Consider the following 19038-nt stretch of genomic DNA (forward strand, 5'->3'; position numbering starts at 1 on the left):
TGGCTCAGGCACGCCGGGGGGGGCGGGAACAGGCTCACGCGGCGCTTCCACCCATTGGCGGGCGGAGAAAACACGTGGCGGGGTGTGCGAGGGGCCCTCTGGGACTTGTAGTCTTCTTCCCGAGGCGCGGCGTAGAGGGGGCGGGGCGAGGTGCGTTTGTGATGCTGATTGACTGGGGGTGTGCGCAGGAGGCGCGCTGGAGCGACGGCGCGCCGCTGGTGTCATGCGGAAGATGGCGGCGTCCAGGGGAGGCTGAGGACTCTGGGGAGGTGGAGGCAGGTTTCCGTACAGCCTGAGCGTGCGGCTTTGGGGATCCCTTCGCTCTGTTTCCTGCTCTCAGGTTTCGCGCCGGTCGTCTTCCCAGGCTTTCGGGCGCGATGTGGAGGAGCTGCCTCCGGCTGCGGCACGCCGGGCGCCGCCTCCTGAACCCGCCCCGGGGTGCCCTCACCGCCTCCGTGCGGCCGGGGCCAAACCCCCTGATCCCTGCCCGGGCCTACGCGCCCCCAACAGGTGAGGGAGGCCAGGGCACATTCTCTTTTGGCCGGGGCCCGAGCGGGGCTAAGGTGGGCTGAGGGGTTCGGCTGTGCAGGGCGGGGTAACCGAGGCAGGGCTCAGGCTCGTGAGGTTACGCAGTTCAATCGGGTCCCGCTACGGATCGGGGAAAATAGAAGCCCAGGCAAGGGCAGACCACCCGAGGGCACACATCGCATCACTGCGTGGGACAGTAGTTGCCATTTGGCACGTGCAGCTTTTCTCAAAGCTTGTGGTTTTCTTTTCCAATAAGGAAAGCAGATGGCATTCTTCTCAGACAGGGAAACTCGGGTTTTCGATCAGGACTACACCTAGGTCACAGAGCAGACTCAGAAATTTGTGGAGGGCATCGGTCGGCCTGACCTTTTCCTGTGTCCCCGTGGCTGCGCACAGAAGGGTCCTGGAACCGGGGCATTCAGTGGGCATTCAGTCTTCCATCCTGGCCAGTTTCTCTGCAGGTTTCCTGACCCTCCCTCCCACTGTCCTACCACAATACCTGCCGTTTCTTCTCAGGAGTTGACCCTGGTGCCTCCTTTCTCTCCTCCTGACTGATAAGGCCTAGAAGAAGGTAGTGACTCTTTCACTGATTCTGGGGAGAGTTTTAGGGTAAGAGTGGGAATGACTCCCTTAAATGAGTGAAGAGTAGTAACACTCTTTTCATTCAGTTAGTTTTTCTGTGCTCAGAGCTGGAGGCATGGTGGTTTTCAAGGCAGGCATGGTCCTACCTAATGATCACTGTCATTATAGATCACTGCAGGTTATACTAGTCTCATTAAACAACAGCCTATAATATCCTGCGATAAGGGAAGTACAAAGAAGCTGTGAGAACATAAAGAAGCACCTACTCCCATCTTGGGGGTTTTGAGGGTCTGGAAAGGGTCTTGAATGAAAGGACATTTCAGCTGAGTCTTGACAGATGAGTTGGAGTTCAGTGGAGAGGAGGAGGAAGAGTGTTGGGTGGCCAGAACAAGTTCAGAGGTGACTGCAGGCTGTGAGGGACTTTGCTGTAACACTACTTACTTTAGAAAATCTAGAACTCTCCAGGTAGTTTGACATTGTGGCAGAAGTACAAATCTGGGGTCTAACGCTGGCTGAACCTCTGAGGTACTGTGTGATCTTGGGCACCGGACTGCTTCCTTTGGGCCTCATTTTCCTTCATGAGTTGAAGGACTAGGTTGCCTCTGAGGGTCCTTCTGTTAAGTTTCGTAATTTTATACAAATGGGGGAGAGAGCTGGATGCAGCAAGTAGCTGAGGTTTCACCTGTCAGGGTCCAAGTTGAAGGGCCTGAAAGTGGGCCATGAAGAGCCAGTAAAGAAGAAGAAGGAGGGGCATTTGTGATACTGTGAGTTAGAAGAAGAAATATACAGTTGACTCTTGGAACAACATAAGGGTTAGGGGCACCACTACCACCACCCCATCAAAAATTCACATATAACTTTTGACTCCCCCAAAACTTAATTACTAATAACCCACTGTTGACCCGGAGCGTTACCAATAACAGTCAAGTAACACTCATTTTGTATGTTACATGTATTATATTCAATATTCTTAAAATAAGTTAGATAAAAGAAAATGTTATTGAGAAAATTAGAATCATAAGGAAAAGATCAGGAGGAAGAGAAAATAACATTTACTGTGCTGTAAACAATCCAGGTGTGAGTGGACCTGTGCAGTTCCAACCCACATTGTTCAAGGGTCAACTGTCTATATTTGGTCTCCCTTCAGTTCCTGGCACACATCTCTTAAAACCCTTGTAGTTTACTAAGCAATAAGAGCTATAGAAGAGGCTTTGTTATATTTGGTCTTTTGTCCTAAAGTAGCTCCAGAGATATAAAGTTGAAAGCAGTATCTTATTCATAAGCCCCTTTCAACCACACCTGAGGTTATGTTAATGAGGTGGCTTTTGGAAAGTACCTAAGGATGGGGGCTGGTTGCCAGGGGAACCAACCGCAAGATCAGAGGTTTGGTACTTTCAGTCCCACCCCCTGACCTCTGGGGAGGGGAGAAGGGCTGGAGAGATCGACTTGATTGCTAATGGCCTGTGATTTAATCAACCATGCCTATATAATGAAGCCTCCATAGAATCCCTGAACTGTGGGGTTCAGAGAGCTTCAGGGGTGGTGAACACTTGGAGATGCTGGAAGAGTAACATGCCCAGAGAAGGCACAGAATCTCCACACCCTTTCCCCTATACCTTGCCCTGTGCATCTCTTCATGTGGCTGATCCTGAGTTATATCCTTTTATAATGAACTTGTAATCTAGTAAGTTAGATCTTTATCTAGAGTTCTGTGAGCTGCTCTGGCAAATTCATCAAACCTGAGGAGGGGTCCTGGGAACTTCTGATTTATAGCCAGCGGTCGGAAGCATAGGAGACAACCTGGGCTTGCAGTTGGCATCTGAAGGAAGCGGGGAATGCAGTCTTGTGGGACTCATGAGCGCTTAACTTCTGGGATCCGATGCTATCTCCAGGCAGATAGTGTCAGAACTTCTTTGAATTGTAGGACACCCAGCTGATGTCACAGAGTTGATTGGTGGCAATCCCCCCGGACGTTTGGAGCAGAGAGGGTCTGTGTGAATCTGTAAAGGAAAACGAGAGTTTCCTTTACAACATCCCGGGAAGGTTCAACATGACCGAAGCGGACACGTGTGGAGTTCACTGAAATTGGCACAGGCAGATCGTTCTTTTGGATTAGCGGTGCCATTTTCCATTATGGTGGCAAGTAATCTACCATCTCTGTTTCCTTTTTACTGCACACTTTACTAGTTTAGGCTCTTGGAAGTAGCTGGCACATGAAAGAGAATAGGAATGAAAAAATGAAGCCCAGTGGGAGAGATGTCCATGAAACCAGGCCTGTGAGTGCACTGCAAAGACATTACCACTTTGAGTCTTCGGAATGGTGCAATATTAAACCCAAGTGGGGGCCTTCTCCATGAAGACTCTGGCAAGCAGATTGAACTTGGCTCCTTAGGAATGGCCATGCCAGGGAAGGTTGTCAGGAGAGGAGGGGGCTGGGAAAGGATCACTGGGGTGTTAGAGGAGATTTTGCAGCAAGGAGGCCTGTGTGAGGGTATGTGGTGGTCCGGCTCTGTACCAGTTGTCAGAGATCCATCAGCTGTTTAGAGGGGAAGGTGTTCTGGAGAGGCTGCATGCCTGGCTGAGTGCAACACCCAGTGAAGTCAAGGCTGAAAGTCTTGTCTCTGTTTTCAAATTGTCACCTGGACAAGTCATTTAGCTTCTCAGAGTCTCTACCACTTCAGAGGCATTACTTGGCCTGTCTTCATAGAATGGGTATGTTGGGTTGAGGGAAATTCTGTAGATAAAGCCCAGCCTGCCACCTGTTTTTTAAATAAAGTTTTATTGGAACACAGCCATGCCCATTCATTTTCATATAATCTAAGGTTACTTTAACTACCGAGTTGACTGGTTGCCTGCCAAGCCTAAAATATTTACTCTGGCTCTTTATTGAAAAAGTTGGCCTACCCCTCCCCAGGATGGTAGAGCAATTTGGAAAAAAAACTGTATTTAGATATTTAGCTCATTTACATTAATTGCTATGGCAGATGCATTTGCCCCGAAGATTTTTTTAACAGCTTTATTGAGATTCAATTCACTTATAGATCACTCATTTAAAATGTATAATTCAGTGGTTTTTAGTATACTCACAGAGTTGTACAACTATCAACAAAGTTCTAGAACACTTTTGTCACCCCAGAAGAAGCTCTGTACCCTTTAGCTATCATCTTCTTCCCTCCCTATCCCATTCTCCCTAGAGAACCACTATTTTACTTTCTGTCTGTATAGATTTCCCTAGTTTGGACATTTCATAAATGGAATGTGGTCTTTTCTGGCTGGCTTTTTTACATTTAGTCTATTTTCAAGGTTTATCCAAGTTGTAGCACGTATCAGTACTCCATTGTCTTTCATAGCTGAGTAATATTCCATTGTATGGCCTTATCATATCTTATTTATCCATTCATCCACTGATGAACATTTGGGTTGTTTCCCTCTTTCGGCTATTCTGAATGCTGCCTATAAACACTTGTGTATAAGTTTTTATGTGGGCATATGTTTTTTTTTTTGTTTGTTTGTGGTTTTTTGTTTGTTTGGGCATATGTTTTCATTTCTCATAGGTACATATCTAAGAGTAGACTTGCTGGTCATATGGCAACTGTTTGACTTTTTGAGGAACTGCCACACTCTTCCAGGGTTTAACTGCCACGCTTTTTCAGTTTACATTTCCACCAGCAGTGTATGAAGGTCTCACTTTGTCCACATCCTTGCCAACACTAGTTATTATCTGGGTGTTTGTTTTGTTTTGTTTTGTTTTAATTATAGCCATCCTAGTGGGTGTGAAGTAGTTTCTCCTGGTTTTGTTTTGCGTTTCCCTGATGATGATGACGTCCAGCATCTTTTCATGTACTTATTTTGTATATCTTTTCTTTGGAGAAATCTCTATTCAGATTCTTTGGCCAGTTTTTTTTTTTTTTTTTAAGATTTTATTTATTTATTTGAGAGAGAGAGAATGAGAGAGAGCACATGAGAGGGGGGAGGGTCAGAGGGAGAAGCAGACTCCCTGCCGAGCAGGGAGCCCGATGTGGGACTCGATCCCGGGACTCCAGGATCATGACCTGAGCCGAAGGCAGTCACTTAACCAACTGAGCCACCCAGGCACCCTGGCCAGTTTTTAATTGGGTTGTCTTTTAATCATTGGGTTGTAAGAGTTCTTAAATAGTTGGTCTGAAGAATTTTGATACCTGAAAACGGTTTTAGCTGCCCTAGGATTATGGATGGAGGGATGCCCTAAGTCAAATGTAGCTTTAAGGCTTAAGGCCCGCCAGATGGCACTGTTTAAAAAGATAAAGGTGTTGAGACCTCTGGCAGAGGGCACTTCCTCTGTTCCTGGTGCACTGTGGGAGTTGTAGTTCTGAGGCTTTGAGTCTTTCCAAAGCAAAGGCCAGGCGAAAATTGAGTCTGGTAGAAAGATCACTCACTAGTCTGTGACGCCTGGGACAGGAGGAGGAATGTAGGGGAAGTGACACAGAAAACACCCTGTTTCTTTATATGGATTGAAAAAACCTCATAGGAAAAATGGACTTGCTGATGGACATTGATTTCCAATTCAGCACTACACTTGAGCAGTTTTTTTAAGTTCTCTGTTTAAATAGCCTGTTTTCTTGTGGCCGGCCTTTAATTCAACACTTTTTCATGTACCTATTTTTTTGTATCTGCCTAATCCACACCTAAAAGGTACTCTGTGTTTTTGCCACTGAAACAGATGTTCCGTAAAGGGAGCGATTCATACTCAGAATAGATTGGAGTTCTGTGTGAGCTCAAAGGCTAGGCTGTTAATTTCATCTTTAAAGATGAGGTTCCTGTTGCTGTCAGTTCGTCCCGTGTTCACTGAGAACATGGGTGCTTCCATGTTCCTGGTCTCATGATTTATTTTCTGTGACCCAAGGCCATTGAGGGCCCAGGTGAAGAACATTGTTGGGGGTCATGGATTCCACCAAATGAATTTTCCAGATCCTGGCTTTGCTTATGTGAACCCCTAACTTGGCTCCCTCTGCCTCCATACTGTGACCTACCCAGCCCCCTCCCCCAGATCTGGCACAGATCAGTCTTGTCCTTTCGTCCATGGTTTTGTTTTGTTTTGTTTTTAAAGATTTTTAATTTTATTTATTTATCTGAGAGAGAGAATGGGAGACAGAGAGCATTAGAGGGGGAGGATCAGAGGGAGAAGCAGACTCCCCGCTGAGCAGGGAGTCCGATGCGGGACTCGATCCCGGGACTCCAGGATATTGACCTGAGCCGAAGGCAGTTGCTTAACCAACTGAGCCACCCAGGCGCCCCTCGTCCATGGTTTTAGTTCTCCAAACTCTCATGCTCTCGTGAGGCTGAGGACCTTCGTGTAAGCTGTTTCTTCTGCTAGAAATGCCTTCCACACACACCCCCCCTCCAAGAAACGAATCCATCCGTGCAGATTGGCTGTCTCCTGCCTCACCATCAGGTCTCGGATGAAATCTGACAGCTTGGAGGTCTTCCTTTAGCCCATGATGAGATTAGGCTGTCCTGGTATGTGTCTCCAGTGACCCTGGGCCTTTGGCCATCAGTGACTTTACTGTTTGGCTGGTTTAGTGTTCGGCTTCCCAGTAGACAGGAAGTGCCTCGAGGGCAGGGACAAGCTTTGATTTCGATCCCCAGGACTTACCCCACTTCCTGGAACAGGATTAGTACTCACCGAAGTTTGTTCTAAGGTGAGTTTGCCCCTGCACGTATCCGCTGCATTCAGGAGAGCACCTGTCTAAAACACGCTGCACGGGGTTGCCTGCCCTCTTCAGAGGCCCGGCAGCCTTTGTGCTCCTTTTGCCTGGAGCTGTCCTCTCTTTCTGCAGGGTTTACTGCTGTTATGAGCAATTTTGGTTGACCCATCCTCGCCCTTCTATCCTTCCCACTCCCTTCCATTTTTTTCCTCTTAATCAGACACAGAGGGGGACCTGGCCAGGACAGAGGAAGCAAGGCCTGACCACCAAAGCAGAGGAAAAAAAAGACTTCCCTCGTGGGAAACCTCACCATCCTGGCAGCTTTAGGTTTAGCCCATGCTGTCAGTTTCTGTCCCGAATCCAGGTGTCTTGGGCCCATCTCCCAGGACTGTGTCCAGCCATGTGCTAGAATGCTCTCTGCTGGCACTTCCTGCTGATGGGGGCAGATCCTTCCCCCAGCGATGATGAGTCAGCTTTCACAGCCCTTCCCACTTCCTGCCTGGTCTGGCTCTGGACACGTTGCCCAGGTCAGGCATTGGAGAACATACTGGATGTGGTCCGGGTGCCTCAATCCAGGCCTCCAGACCTACACAAGGAGGCCTCCAGATTTGTGTCTCATCCACTCTCTGAATGTGACCGGATGGCACGTGAACTTGGGGCATTCAGAAGCACCAGGATGGGGCAAACATTCCATTTTGGTGTTAAACGCGTGAGAGAATCGCTATTATGATTTCAGATAGAGGTGGCAATTCATGCCATAATAATACAGCATCATCTTGGTGGGCAGATCCTATCACTTTTTTTTTTTTTAAACTATTTAAACTACATAAAGACAGTGATTTTTGGCATTTCTATTCACTGTTCGATCCCACGTACCTAGAATGGTACCTGGCTCGTGGTAGACATGCAATTTTTTTTTTTTTTGTCGGAAAACAGTTCAGGCCTTCATTGAGTAAAACACAGCTGTGGAAATGCAATTTGGAGGCCTTTTTGGGAAAGCATCAACGATAGAGCACGAGACTGATGAAAACACTGACGTGATGTGGAAAACTGAAAAACACCACGTTTGGAGGCCAGACACCCTCCCTCCACCACCCCTCCCCCCCGCACAAACGAAGTTCTGATTTTCATCGTCTGTGTGATTTAATTTTAACTTAAGCGTGGTTTTTGTTCTTTGGGTTTTGTTTTTTTTTTTTCCTAAAGCATTAAAAATGAATGAATCTCCTCCTCCTCCCCATGCTGCATCAGTATTTCCAACAAGTAACTTTAGTCAGGGACTCTGAAGGGTCCTAGCCCCCGGTGATTTTTGTGACAGAACGAACAAGTGAACGAGGCAAGGTTTTGTGTTTATCGCAAATGTTACAGCTGGGTTATGGTTTTTAGCTTCCAAAATGTGACCTATTTGTTCTTTATTAGTAAAAGGAGTCTGCATAATTCCTTAGGAGGCACTCTTAGTTTTAAGAGGGGGTTATATTCAAGTTATTTTCAGATCTCACAGGCCGCATATTCCCCACCCCCTTTTTTTTAGTTTTTAAAAAAGATTTTATTTATTTGAGAGAGAGCATGAGAGGGGGGAGGGTCAGAGGGAGAAGCAGACTCCCTGCCAAGCAGGGAGCCCGATGTGGGACTCGATCCTGGGACTCCGGGATCATGACCTGAGCCGAAGGCAGTTGCTTAACTGACTGAGCCACCCAGGCACCCTCTTTTCCCCGAATGTTTGGAGTTCCCATTGAATACGCAGGCATGCTGGTTAATTAGGTTAATTAATTGGATAGAGAGGATGAGAGAAGCTCCTGGGATCTCTTCTCACTTCCTCTGTGCCACACACGTGCACGCACATGTCCACACCGCTTTTCCTCTTTCGCTGTCTTAGGGGCATCATACTCTTGCCCGAAATAGGTCTCTGGCTTTATTGCATTCAGACACCATCTCTGGACTAGGGCACATTGTTCTGGCATGAGGGCAGTGCTGGTGGGGGTGGTGTGTTGTGGGGGGAGCCTGCCTAGAAATTAAAGCAGAAGGTGCTAGAAAAATCTGTCGCGTCAGATAGTTCGCGGCTTCGAGATGCTTTGCGATCAGACTGTCCCTGGGCTCGGGGGCTGGCGGGGGCCTGACCAGTGTGTCCCGTCCCTCCCTCAGCCCCGGAGAGTGAATGCCCTCCCCCCGCCCAAGCTTTAATCAGGAGCCCTTGATTACGCCGCATAGAGTAGGGCAGACCTTGAATAGTGATATGAAAATCAAGCCAATCAATCAGCATTAGCAGTAATAACACAAGCTGGTCTTGTCACTTCCTGAACTGTCTCGATGTTATTTTAAACTGCCTTTCTGAAAAATCTCTTTTACAGAAAGGAAGAGGTTTTATCAGAATGTCAGCGTCGCACAGGGTGAAGGTGAGTGTCTGAAATTTTGACTGCCTCTTTTTCTTTTTCTTTTCCTTTTTTTTTCCCTGTGAATGGGTAGAAACATTTTTCATCTCTAGCCGGTTTCGGTGGTGAGATTACCCTTCGTGCTTTTGTTGGGGAGGTTTCTGTAAGCCCTCCGTGAACGGACTCGCAGTTGTCTTTGTCTGCACCGATTCAAGTAGCTAAATATAGGAATGGTCACTTGATTCCACTTAACAATCCCTGAGAGCTTTTTATTTGATCTTTCAAGGTGGCTTTGAGATAAACCTGGACCACAGGAAGCTGAAAACTCCCCAAGCCAAGCTCTTTACTGTCCCCAGCGAGGCCTTGGCCATTGCGGTGGCCACTGAATGGGACTCCCAGCAGGACACCATCAAGTCCTACGCCATGCACCTGGTAACCAGTTCCTGAACTTCTACCCCGATGCCCGCGGCTGGCTTCCTAGGGTAGCTGGCAAAAATCGAGACTCCTTTCCAAATTCGGATAAGGCCCTCGGGGCTGGAGTTCTGCCACGCTCACCTCCTTGAACGTGTTGACCGTTCCCTGCCCGGCCGCCTGTGGTTCCCCTGCTCAGAACAGTCCTGGATGACTTAGTTCCTCCTCTGCTCTCAGGACAGGTGTCACCTTCCCTCGATGCCCAGCTCTCTTATTTTCTGTCACTCCACCTGCTCATTTCTTTTGCCAGCACGTTTGCAATTGATAATTGTCCATTCGATGTTTGCACTCTCAGAGTCTGTCTCTTCCACTGCCTGGTGAGCCCAGAAGGGCAGGGCCATGTCTGTCTCACTAGTGCATAGCCAGCCCCTCATTTGAGGCTCAGTTGGCGCTCAGTGGGTATTGGTTGAGTGCAGGAACGCACGGGGCCAGGTGGGTGAGGTGAGACAGCTCCCCTTGGAGCGCGCCCTCCATCCACACATGGTGGCTCGCTGAGACACTAGAGCAGACCGGGGCAGGGGCTGGCTAAACTCTTTGGGTCTGGGCTCTGCGGCTTCCAAACTGTCACCTTGGGCAAGCTACTGGCTCTTCTCAGCCCCGTGGCCCCCATCTGTGAAAGGTGATCAGGATGGGATGATGTGATGCTGGAACATCTTTGGTGTGGTTCTTGGCACAGGGAGAACAGTCAGTCAATACCGGAAACAGTGCTGTCATCCTGGTCATTCTCGTGCTTGGCCTTGACATACAGACCCAGGCAGGCATCCTCAGCATCTTCACAGCCTGCCGTGGGGCTGGCCTGCTCCTTTGGCTGTCTGAGGAAATGAGGGTGACATGGCTACAAACTAATTGTCCTACTTAGGTACTACTTAGGTACTACTAAGCCGCCTAGCTGGGAAAGTCATCCTGCTTCTGGTTTGGCTCATTTGTTTCCCTGCTTCCTGAGGTGGTCAAGGGGCCAGCTAGGGGCTTCTCAGTCAGATCTGAGTGCTAGTAACTGACCTCTCTGGGCCTCAGTTTCTACATCTCTGAAATGATGGTAATAATAGTACCTACTCCAAAGGGTGTCATGAGGATTCAGTGAAATACAGCAGAGCCTGGTGGTGGGAGCGTGAGACCTGGGGGAGGTTCGTTACTCCTGGGGTGACTATGAGTATCCCCCGGGCCCACGGGCTGTCACACGCCGCGTTTGGCACAGAGCCTGGCTGTCACAGGTGCTCAGTAGATGGGCTACAGCTGAGGTTGTGGAGATACCGGGGGTCCAGGCCTTCCATTTGGCTCCAGCACTCCCTGGGTGGTGCTCTCTGGGTTCTCCGTGTTGCTCTGGGTCTGCGGCAGTATCCTTCTGGAGCGCAGTGCATTCGCCTGGGCCCAGCGGTGGTGACAGGGCTTCTTGTCTCTTGCTTCAGACCACACTGTGCAACACGTCTTTAGACAACCCGACCCAGCGGAACAAGGACCAGCTGATCCGGGCGGCTGTGAAGTTTCTGGACACCGACACCATCTGGTAATTGACATTTAGATGGGCCTTCCCCTGGGACTGAGCAGGTCCCCTGGGCTGTTTGCCTCATTTGCCCAGACCGTTATCAGCAGAAGGAGAGGCAGACCCTTTTCCTTTATCTGCCAGGGCGGGGAGGCCGTCTGCCTGACATCACCACTTAGCTGCCCTGCGGATCCCTGGCAGGGAGGGCTCCTCAGGCTGCCGCCGTGTAAGAGCACTGGGCGCTCCTCTCCTGCGGCCCAGCAGCTGTCCCTGGGTCTGGGCTGGGGTGCGGTGGTAGCATATGCAGCTCTTGCAGGCTCCAGGACCAAGGGGGTCACTTTTCAACCCCCATCAGGGCCTCTGATCCTGGACTTCCGCCCATCCTCACGTAGGCATCCTTGTCCTCACTCATCCGCTTGGACACAGGGATGGTCGGTGGTTGATGTCAGGAGCTGGCTTCTTCCACTTCTGAATTCTCCTCTCGCGTCTAGGTTCTTTAGCTAACCGCTCAGTGGTGTTGAAGGAAAGTTCGAGAAACAGCAGACCCGGTCAAGCAGCACTCTCCTCTCAGCTGCCCATTTTCCTGTGCACTCATGATCTCTCTTCTTCCTGCTGCTCCCACTGCACTGTGGCTTTCCACGGTGCCCCCTCATCTTCTGGTCCCCAGGGGCCTTGCCCCTCAGCTCCCCGCACCTGACTCCCATTTCTGTGTCTCTTGGTCGAAACAAGTGGGATAGCCTGGCACCAGGTGGGAACCCAAGCCAACAGCTGCGTTGGGAGCCGTGCGGGCTCATGCGATGTGCATGGGCAGTTTGTGGCCAAGGGGCACAGTCTCTTAGAAGGATTAGGGGAGGTAGAGGTGCAGTGACTGAGCTGGCGCAGCATCCTCGGGTCAGGTGGGTGTGGATCTGGGGGTGCAGTATTAGTGTTTAGAATCGCATACCTAGTGCCGCAAGCCTTGGCCTGTGAAGTGACAGGGGACGATTAGGACAGTAGTTCTCACAAACCTGTGGTAGAATCCCCTGGAGGGCTCGTTAAAACACAGATTGCTGGTCTCCACCCCCAGAGGTTCTGCTTTCCGTAGGTGTGGGGTAGGACCTGGGAACTGGCCTTTCTAGCAAGTTCCTAGGGGGCTCTCTGCTGCTGGCCCTGAGGCTACCCTCTGAGAACTGCTGCTTTAGGGAAGGACTTGTAGGGCTTGGCAGGGGCGGGGGGAGTTGAGAAGTTTTATTGTACTCTTGCCTTTTAGGTTTTTCCATTGTCTGTCACTGAGTGAAGGAATTATACTTTTTTATTAATGAAGGTGATTTTTGCAATGAATTAGCTACAGGGTGGAAGAGCCAGCGACGTTAGTCGAACTGCAAAAGAACGAGTGGGACCCAATCATAGAATGGGCGGAGAAGAGGTAAGATGCACAGCCCCGCAGGCTTGGGCAGGGTGGTGGGGTCAGGGGTCACACTGGACCGCTGAAGCCCTTAGCTGGTTGACTTTCTGAGTTCAGAGCACCCATGGGATTCAACAGCTCCTGGATGTTGAGGGATAGGGCTGGCCCCCTTGGAAAAAAATGCTCCTCAAATTAGCATCAGCCACCATGTACCAAGTGCGTACTGTGTGGGGATGGAGCCCCAGCTCTGCCGTGATTGGCTGTGTGACCTGGGGTTAGTGCCTTGAGCTCTCTGAGCTTCCTCGTCTGTGAGTGGGCCCCATCATCCCCACCCCTTAGCGTGTTGTGAGGGGTAAACTAAGTGATGCCTAGCATCCTGCTTGACACACTGTAAAGGCGCAGATCTGGGCACTGATCATCTCTGTCATTGTCACAATTGCTGTCCTTTTAAACTGAATCCCAGGGGCGCCTGGGTGGCTCAGTCGTTGAGCGTCTGCCTTCGGCTCGGGTCATGATCCCGGGGTCCTGGGATCGAGCCCCGCATCGGGCTCCCTGCTCCGCAGGAAGCCTGCTTCTCCCTCCCTGACTCCCTCTGCTTGTGTTCCCTCTCTCGCTGTCTTTCTCTCTGTCAAATAAATAAATAAAATCTTTAAAAAAAAAAATAAACTGAATCCCAAAACAGTGTGCATGATATGTACACACATGAGGACAAGTCTAGGAACACCGATCCTGTGGACGTAAGGCTTCTAGGAGTTGATGATGCTCAGTATTTTTCCCTAGTGGAAAGATTCTTCTGTATAAAATTAAACTATTGATGTGGCGGTGAAATAAATTAAATTTCGTTTCATTCCAGGGGGGTTTGGGAGGGCTGCTACCGTGGTACCACCTTGACCTCAGTATTTGTAAGCTGACATGAGTAGTTTTTGGCATAACATCTTTCCCAGAAGTGCTCTCTGCCTGTGTCATTTGTCCACGTTTCCCGAGTGCCACAATGTGCCAGATGTCCAAGGATTTTATAGTAAAAGGCACAGCCGGTGCACTTAAGGATCAAACAAAATGTCACAACCACAATACTGTGGAAGAGCCATGAAGATTCGGTGTCATTTCAGAGTCTCATGAAACGTGACAATAGGGTGGGTGCCTGGAGATCTCTGCCGTGGGACAAAATTGCCCACTTTCTGTGGCACTCGAGATTCTCATCCTTGAGAGTTTGCAAAACAGCTCGGCCATTTGCTGTGCTCCATTTGTACCATTAGAAATTTCAGCAAGAATATTTCTAAACCAACGGGAAAAATGAGTTACACAGGAAAGAAAATTACAAAAATTGCTTTTAGTCTATTTCATTTTTCCTATCCTTTATATAGTTACTATTGGTCTTGAAAATGTGTCATTCTTTTTTTTTTTTTAAAGATTTTATTTATTTGAGAGAGAGAATGAGAGAGAGAGAGAGCATGAGATGGGGGAGGGTCAGAGGGAGAAGCAAGACTCCCTGCTGAGCAGGGAGCCCGATGGCGGGACTCGATCCCCGGACTCCAGGATCATGACCTGAGCTGAAGGCAGTTGCATAACCAACTGAGCCACCCAGGCGCCCGAAAGTGTGTCATTCTTAAAGCCAGTTCATGTCCCAGACCAGAAGCAAAGGCTTGTATGCAGTAGAGGCTTAATAAATATTTGAAAAAGTGATGGGATGGTATAGAACACATAAAAGATCATTGTAAGAAAATGTGGGGCGCCCGGCTGGCTCAGTCGGTAGAGCGTGTGACTCTTGATCTCAGGGTTGTGGGTTCAAGCCCCATGTTGGGTGTAGAGATGACTTAAAAATAAAATCTTTAAAAAAATACTATTGTAAGGAAAATAGTTTTTTTTTTTTTTTTAAAGATCTTATTTATTTATTTGACAGAGGGATAGAGAGAGAACACAAGTAGGCAGAGAAGCAGGCAGAGGGAGAGGGAGAAGCAGGCTCCCCGCAGAGCAGGGAGCCCGATGCGGGACTCGATCCCAGGACCCTGGGATCATGACCTGAGCCGAAGGCAGCTGCTCAACCGACTGAGCCACCCAGGCACCCCAGGAAAATAGTTTTTAAGATGGGGAGGGGCAGAGGGAGAGAGAATCTTTTTTTAATTTAAATTCAATTAATTAACATAGAGTGTATTGTTAGTTTCAGAGGTACAGTTCAGTGATTTATCAGTCTTATATAACACCCGGTGCTCATTACATCACGTGTCCTCCTTAACGCCCATCACCCAATTACCCCATCCCCCCCCACAACCCCTCCAGCAACACTCAGTTTGTTTCCTATGATTAAGAGTCTCTTATGGTTTGTCTTCCTCTCTGATTTTGTCTTCTTTTATTTTTCCCTCTCTTCCCCTATAATCCTCTGTTTTGTTTCTTAAATTCCACATATGAGTGAGATCATATGATAATTGTCTTTCTCTAATTGATTTATTTCACTTAGCGTAATACTCTAGTTCTATCCACGTCATTGTAAATGGCAAGATTTTATTTTTTTGATGGCTGAATAGTATTCCACTGTATATATAAACCACATCTTCTTTATCCATTCATCTGTTGATGGACATCTGCGCTCTTGCCATAGTTTGGCTATTATGGACATTGCTGCTATAAACATTGGGGTGCAGGTGCCCCTTTGGATCACTACACTTGTATCTTTGGGGTAAATACCCAGTAGTGCAATTGCTGGGTCGTAGGGTAGCTCTATTTTCAACTTTTTGAGGAACCTCCATACTGTTTTCCAGAGTGGCTGCACCAGCTTGCATTCCCACCAAGAGTGTAAGAGAGTTCACCCTTCTCTGCATCTTCACCAAGAGGAGAGAGAGAATCTTGAGCAGGCTCCATGCCCAGTGCAGACCCCGAGTCAGGGCTCAATCTCACAACCCTGACATTGTGACCTGAGCTGAAATCAAGAGTCAGATGCTTAACTGACTGAGCCACCCAGGCGCCCCAGGAAAATAACTTTTTAAAGAAATCTTTTGTGGTCTCAAATATGAAAAGGTTTCTTAAGAGGTTTAAAAAGCAGGCACCCCGTGCTTTTGATGGAGGTTCTAGGCAAGGGAGTTAGAATTTCAGGCAGCTGCATGGACTCTGGCTCTGCTCTGGGGAGGCCACTGGCCATCGTGGTAGATGCTCCCAGAATCCCTAAGACTAGCCCTCATAGGGCAGGTGCATGCTCAGCAGTTGAGGACTTTGCTTCTGGGTGAAAGCTGGGCCACACAGCACCACAGGGACATGCCGAAGCCTTTTCCTTTCAGATACGACGTGGAGATCGGCTCCTCCACCAGCATAATGGGGCCCAGCATCCCAGCTAGGACTCGGGAGGTGCTCGTCAGCCACCTGGCGTCTTACAACATGTGGGCCCTACAAGGTATGTGTAGTGTTTCCCATGGCCTGGGAGGGCGGCGTGACGGACACAGGCATCACCAGAGCACTCGAGGGGCTGGCTCTGATGCTAACTAACTCTTCCACTCAGTCGCCAGAGGACAGCAGGCTCCCACCCTTGCAGGGGATAGTTGGCTCTGCCTTCTTCTTCAGGCGTCTTAACTTCAAGTCTCATTGGCCTGGTTCGAGTCACATGCCCATGTACCAACCAGTCCCTGGACCAGGGGCTGGAGTCCTCCCACATGTCCGGTTCAAGTCATGTGCCCCCCCCCTCCTCCGGGCAGGAGCAGAAGAGGGATCACACCCCCAGTGGAAATCAGAGTGCTCTTTGAGAAGAATGGGGAATGGATACAGAGCCGGCCAGAAAGCGCACATCCCCTGTGACCATCGGTCCCCCACCAAGCACCTCTGTACCTCTCCAGGGCTGCAGGGGCTCGCAAAGAGGAGGTCAGGCACCTCCCCTGTCTTGGCGTGGGGGTGCCCTGGATCCTGATCTGGCTTGTGTACCTGCAGGGATTGAGTTTGTAGCGACCCAGCTCAAGTCCCTGGTGCTGACCTTGGGCCTGATGGACCTGCGCCTGACCGTGGAGCAGGCCGTGCTGCTGTCCCGCCTGGAGGAGGAGTACCAGGTGAGGAGCGTCCGCGGCCCGAGTCTCCGCTTCTCCCCTCCCTGGTTCAGACTGAGGGGGGGTGGGGGGGGTGGGCTAGCTAGCCCATCAAAACTGTTTTTATGTGGATTTGGCCTTTCGTGACTTTCACGTACATCCAGAAACCAAAACTCAGGGCCCACAAAAGTATTGTCAAGAAGCAGTGATATAACAGTACTAAGTGCCACCGTGTTCCAACATGCTTAGCTCTACCCTCATCGCCTCACCTCTTCTGAACAGCCTGGCCAGGTGGGAGCTGTTGTTATCCCCATTTTACACAGGGGGAAACCGAGGCCCGGGGTCACACCCCTGGAAAATGCTGGAGCCAGGGTTTGGAGCCAGGTCTGGGCAACTCCATACCAAGGTGGTCACCGCACTTGGCAGATAGGGGTTCATGGGCGGATCAAGATCATCTGCTTGCACAACTGCATGGTGGGCCCCACTAACATGCGGAGCCCTGGCGCCCTGACTCACACTGCGGGTCATCTGGATGGCAGAGCGCACACGGGGGGGGCACCTTTTTGTACAGAAGCTTTCATTTAGTGGGTTTGAAATTAATACGGTTTTGCTACACTGTCATTTGCATTTTTTAACTCTGAGAATTACGGCGTTCTCTGCAGTCTTTTTACTGTTTTTTTCCTCCAACCTCAGAAGGTTAATTGCTATTACAAATCGGCTCCTAGCATGATGAAAACTCTTTTGTAATGACATTATTTCCCGAATCCGTCTAGTCATCTGTTCAGAAAAATGCCAGGGGAAGAACTGTTTCTCTACCACGAAAGGGGCTAGCTAGAGACATGGAATGGGCAGGGGTGATCTGTTGGGGCTGGGGGGTGAGGGCTGTGGGAGGCGGGGAGCCAAGAAACCTGCTCTCAGGTTCGAGCCGCCACAAAACAGGGACTTACCTGTTCCCTCAAAGTATAAAATGCTCCTCGGAGGACATATCACAGTCGTCCACGTGGGGACGGTGGCTTGTGTGACGTGGCAGATCCCGGGTGCCCAGATGGCTGGGGCGGCTGGGCCCCTGGCCAGGGAGGGGGCACTGCAGCCCAGGCTGATGAGGCAGCTCGCAGAGGATGACATCTTGCAGGCGGTCTCACACCAGCCTCCCTGTGGGAGGAGGACGGCATGCGGGTGGCGCCCCCTCGGGGAAGATGCACGTATGGTTTTGGGGCCGGGCCCACCCGGCACTCTGGGTGCTCACGGGCCCCGAGCCTGGACTGCACCCCTCCCAAGCTGTCCGCACTCCATCAGCATGGGTGCCTGCTCTGCCCACCCGAGGGTTCTCCCCGGCTGCCTCCCCTGCGTGGGTCTCCTGTTTTGGCAAGACTGGGGCCCGGGCCCCCGAGCCTGGCTATCGGGATGAAATGTGACTCCGGCCGGGAGGCAGCCAGGCGCCTGCCAGCCACGCAGCAGCCTGTCCTGCCCTCCCCTCAGATCCAGAAGTGGGGCAACATCGAGTGGGCCCATGATTACGAGCTGCAGGAGCTGCGGGCACGCACGGCCGCCGGCACCCTCTTCGTCCACCTCTGTTCTGAGAGCACCACGGTGAAGCACAAACTCTTGCAGCCGTGAGGCCTGGCCGGGCGCACCCCCCGGCCTGCGGGGCCCCCGCTCGGCATCGCTCTGCCACGCCCCCCAGGACCCAGCACGGCCGTGGAGGTCAGCCCGCGCCCCAGTTGGGGCGGCCCAGTTGGGCAGCGAGCGAGCGGGACAAGCGAGCGAGCGACTTTCTCTCAAGCTGGTTTTATTAAATACCTGTCTGCTCTGGGCTTTCTCTCAAGCTGGTTTTATTAAATACCTGTCTGCCCCGGGAATGCGTGGAGGCCTGTTCTCATTTGCGCCTCTGCTTTCCTCCATTCCTCGTGCTATGTCTGGGCTTCACCAAGGTCAAACGGCTTCCGTCCCACGGCACGTCCTGCTCTTGCTGCCCGTGGCTGGGAGCCTCACGGAGCTGTGCGGCCCTCAGCCGGGAGACGTTTCTCCCCTGGTTTTTTAATCAGTCTTTCGAAAGTGAGTCCTTTTTGTCCTACGCTGGTTATTTCTATTTGTTCCTAGTATCTTAGAAGAAAGCATTTACTCTTGAAAATAGAAAGTATGCATTGTTTGTGGGGTAAAAGCCCAGGGGGGCAGGGCAAGGCCGGCTGACTTGGAAGTGCCCTGCCCAGGGAGCCCCGACTGTCCTCCCAACTCGGCCACTCGCCCCACCCTGGGTGCCCTGTGCAGTCTCCTGGGGCCGCAGGCCAGGTGCTCTTCCTGAGGCCCTGACTGTGCTCAGACGAGGTACGGTCACCTCCCCACTTCTCATTCCTGAGCTGGAGCTCAGGCTGCAGAGGTGACATGGGAGGCCCAGCCTGTGCTCTTCACCTCTGGAGGGTCGTGTGGCCCCTGCGGCCAACCTTAGAGATGCAGGGAGCCGTGGCCTCCACCTTGGTGGGCCGGCGCAGGTCCCACGGCTATGCCGGGGGCTCCGGCCTCTCCTGTGTCCCTCCTCAGCACA

The 19038-nt window shown here is 50.7% G+C and overlaps 1 protein-coding gene and 1 non-coding gene across 2 annotated transcripts; both read left to right on the forward strand.

The window, feature by feature from the left end:
* Positions 1-207: 207 nt before the first annotated feature.
* On the forward strand, positions 208-18355 carry ATPAF2 (ATP synthase mitochondrial F1 complex assembly factor 2). Its single transcript, XM_034989751.1, has 8 exons — positions 208-510; positions 9140-9184; positions 9447-9592; positions 11038-11135; positions 12436-12516; positions 15765-15877; positions 16405-16520; positions 17976-18355. The coding sequence occupies exons 1-8, from the start codon at positions 378-380 to the stop codon at positions 18111-18113; spliced, it is 870 nt and encodes a 289-aa protein (XP_034845642.1). The 5' UTR covers positions 208-377; the 3' UTR covers positions 18114-18355.
* On the forward strand, positions 14227-14299 carry TRNAK-CUU. Its single transcript has one exon. It is a non-coding gene; the product is annotated as a tRNA-Lys (tRNA).
* Positions 18356-19038: the final 683 nt, after the last annotated feature.

Source organism: Mirounga leonina, unplaced genomic scaffold (assembly GCF_011800145.1).
Source record: "Mirounga leonina isolate KUSES-001 unplaced genomic scaffold, KU_Mleo_1.0 Mir_488, whole genome shotgun sequence".
In the NCBI taxonomy this organism is placed as follows: Eukaryota; Metazoa; Chordata; class Mammalia; order Carnivora; family Phocidae; genus Mirounga; species Mirounga leonina.

What these genes read in the sequence shown, in the direction of transcription:
- ATPAF2 (XM_034989751.1), top strand. Translation starts at nt 378, where the DNA reads ATGTGGAGGAGCTGCCTCCGGCTGCGGCACGCCGGGCGCCGCCTCCTG. An exon ending in GGCCTACGCGCCCCCAACAG is followed by an intron (nt 511 to 9,139) that starts GTGAGGGAGGCC and finishes TCTCTTTTACAG; the next exon opens with AAAGGAAGAGGTTTTATCAG. An exon ending in GCCTGGAGGAGGAGTACCAG is followed by an intron (nt 16,521 to 17,975) that starts GTGAGGAGCGTC and finishes CCCTCCCCTCAG; the next exon opens with ATCCAGAAGTGGGGCAACAT.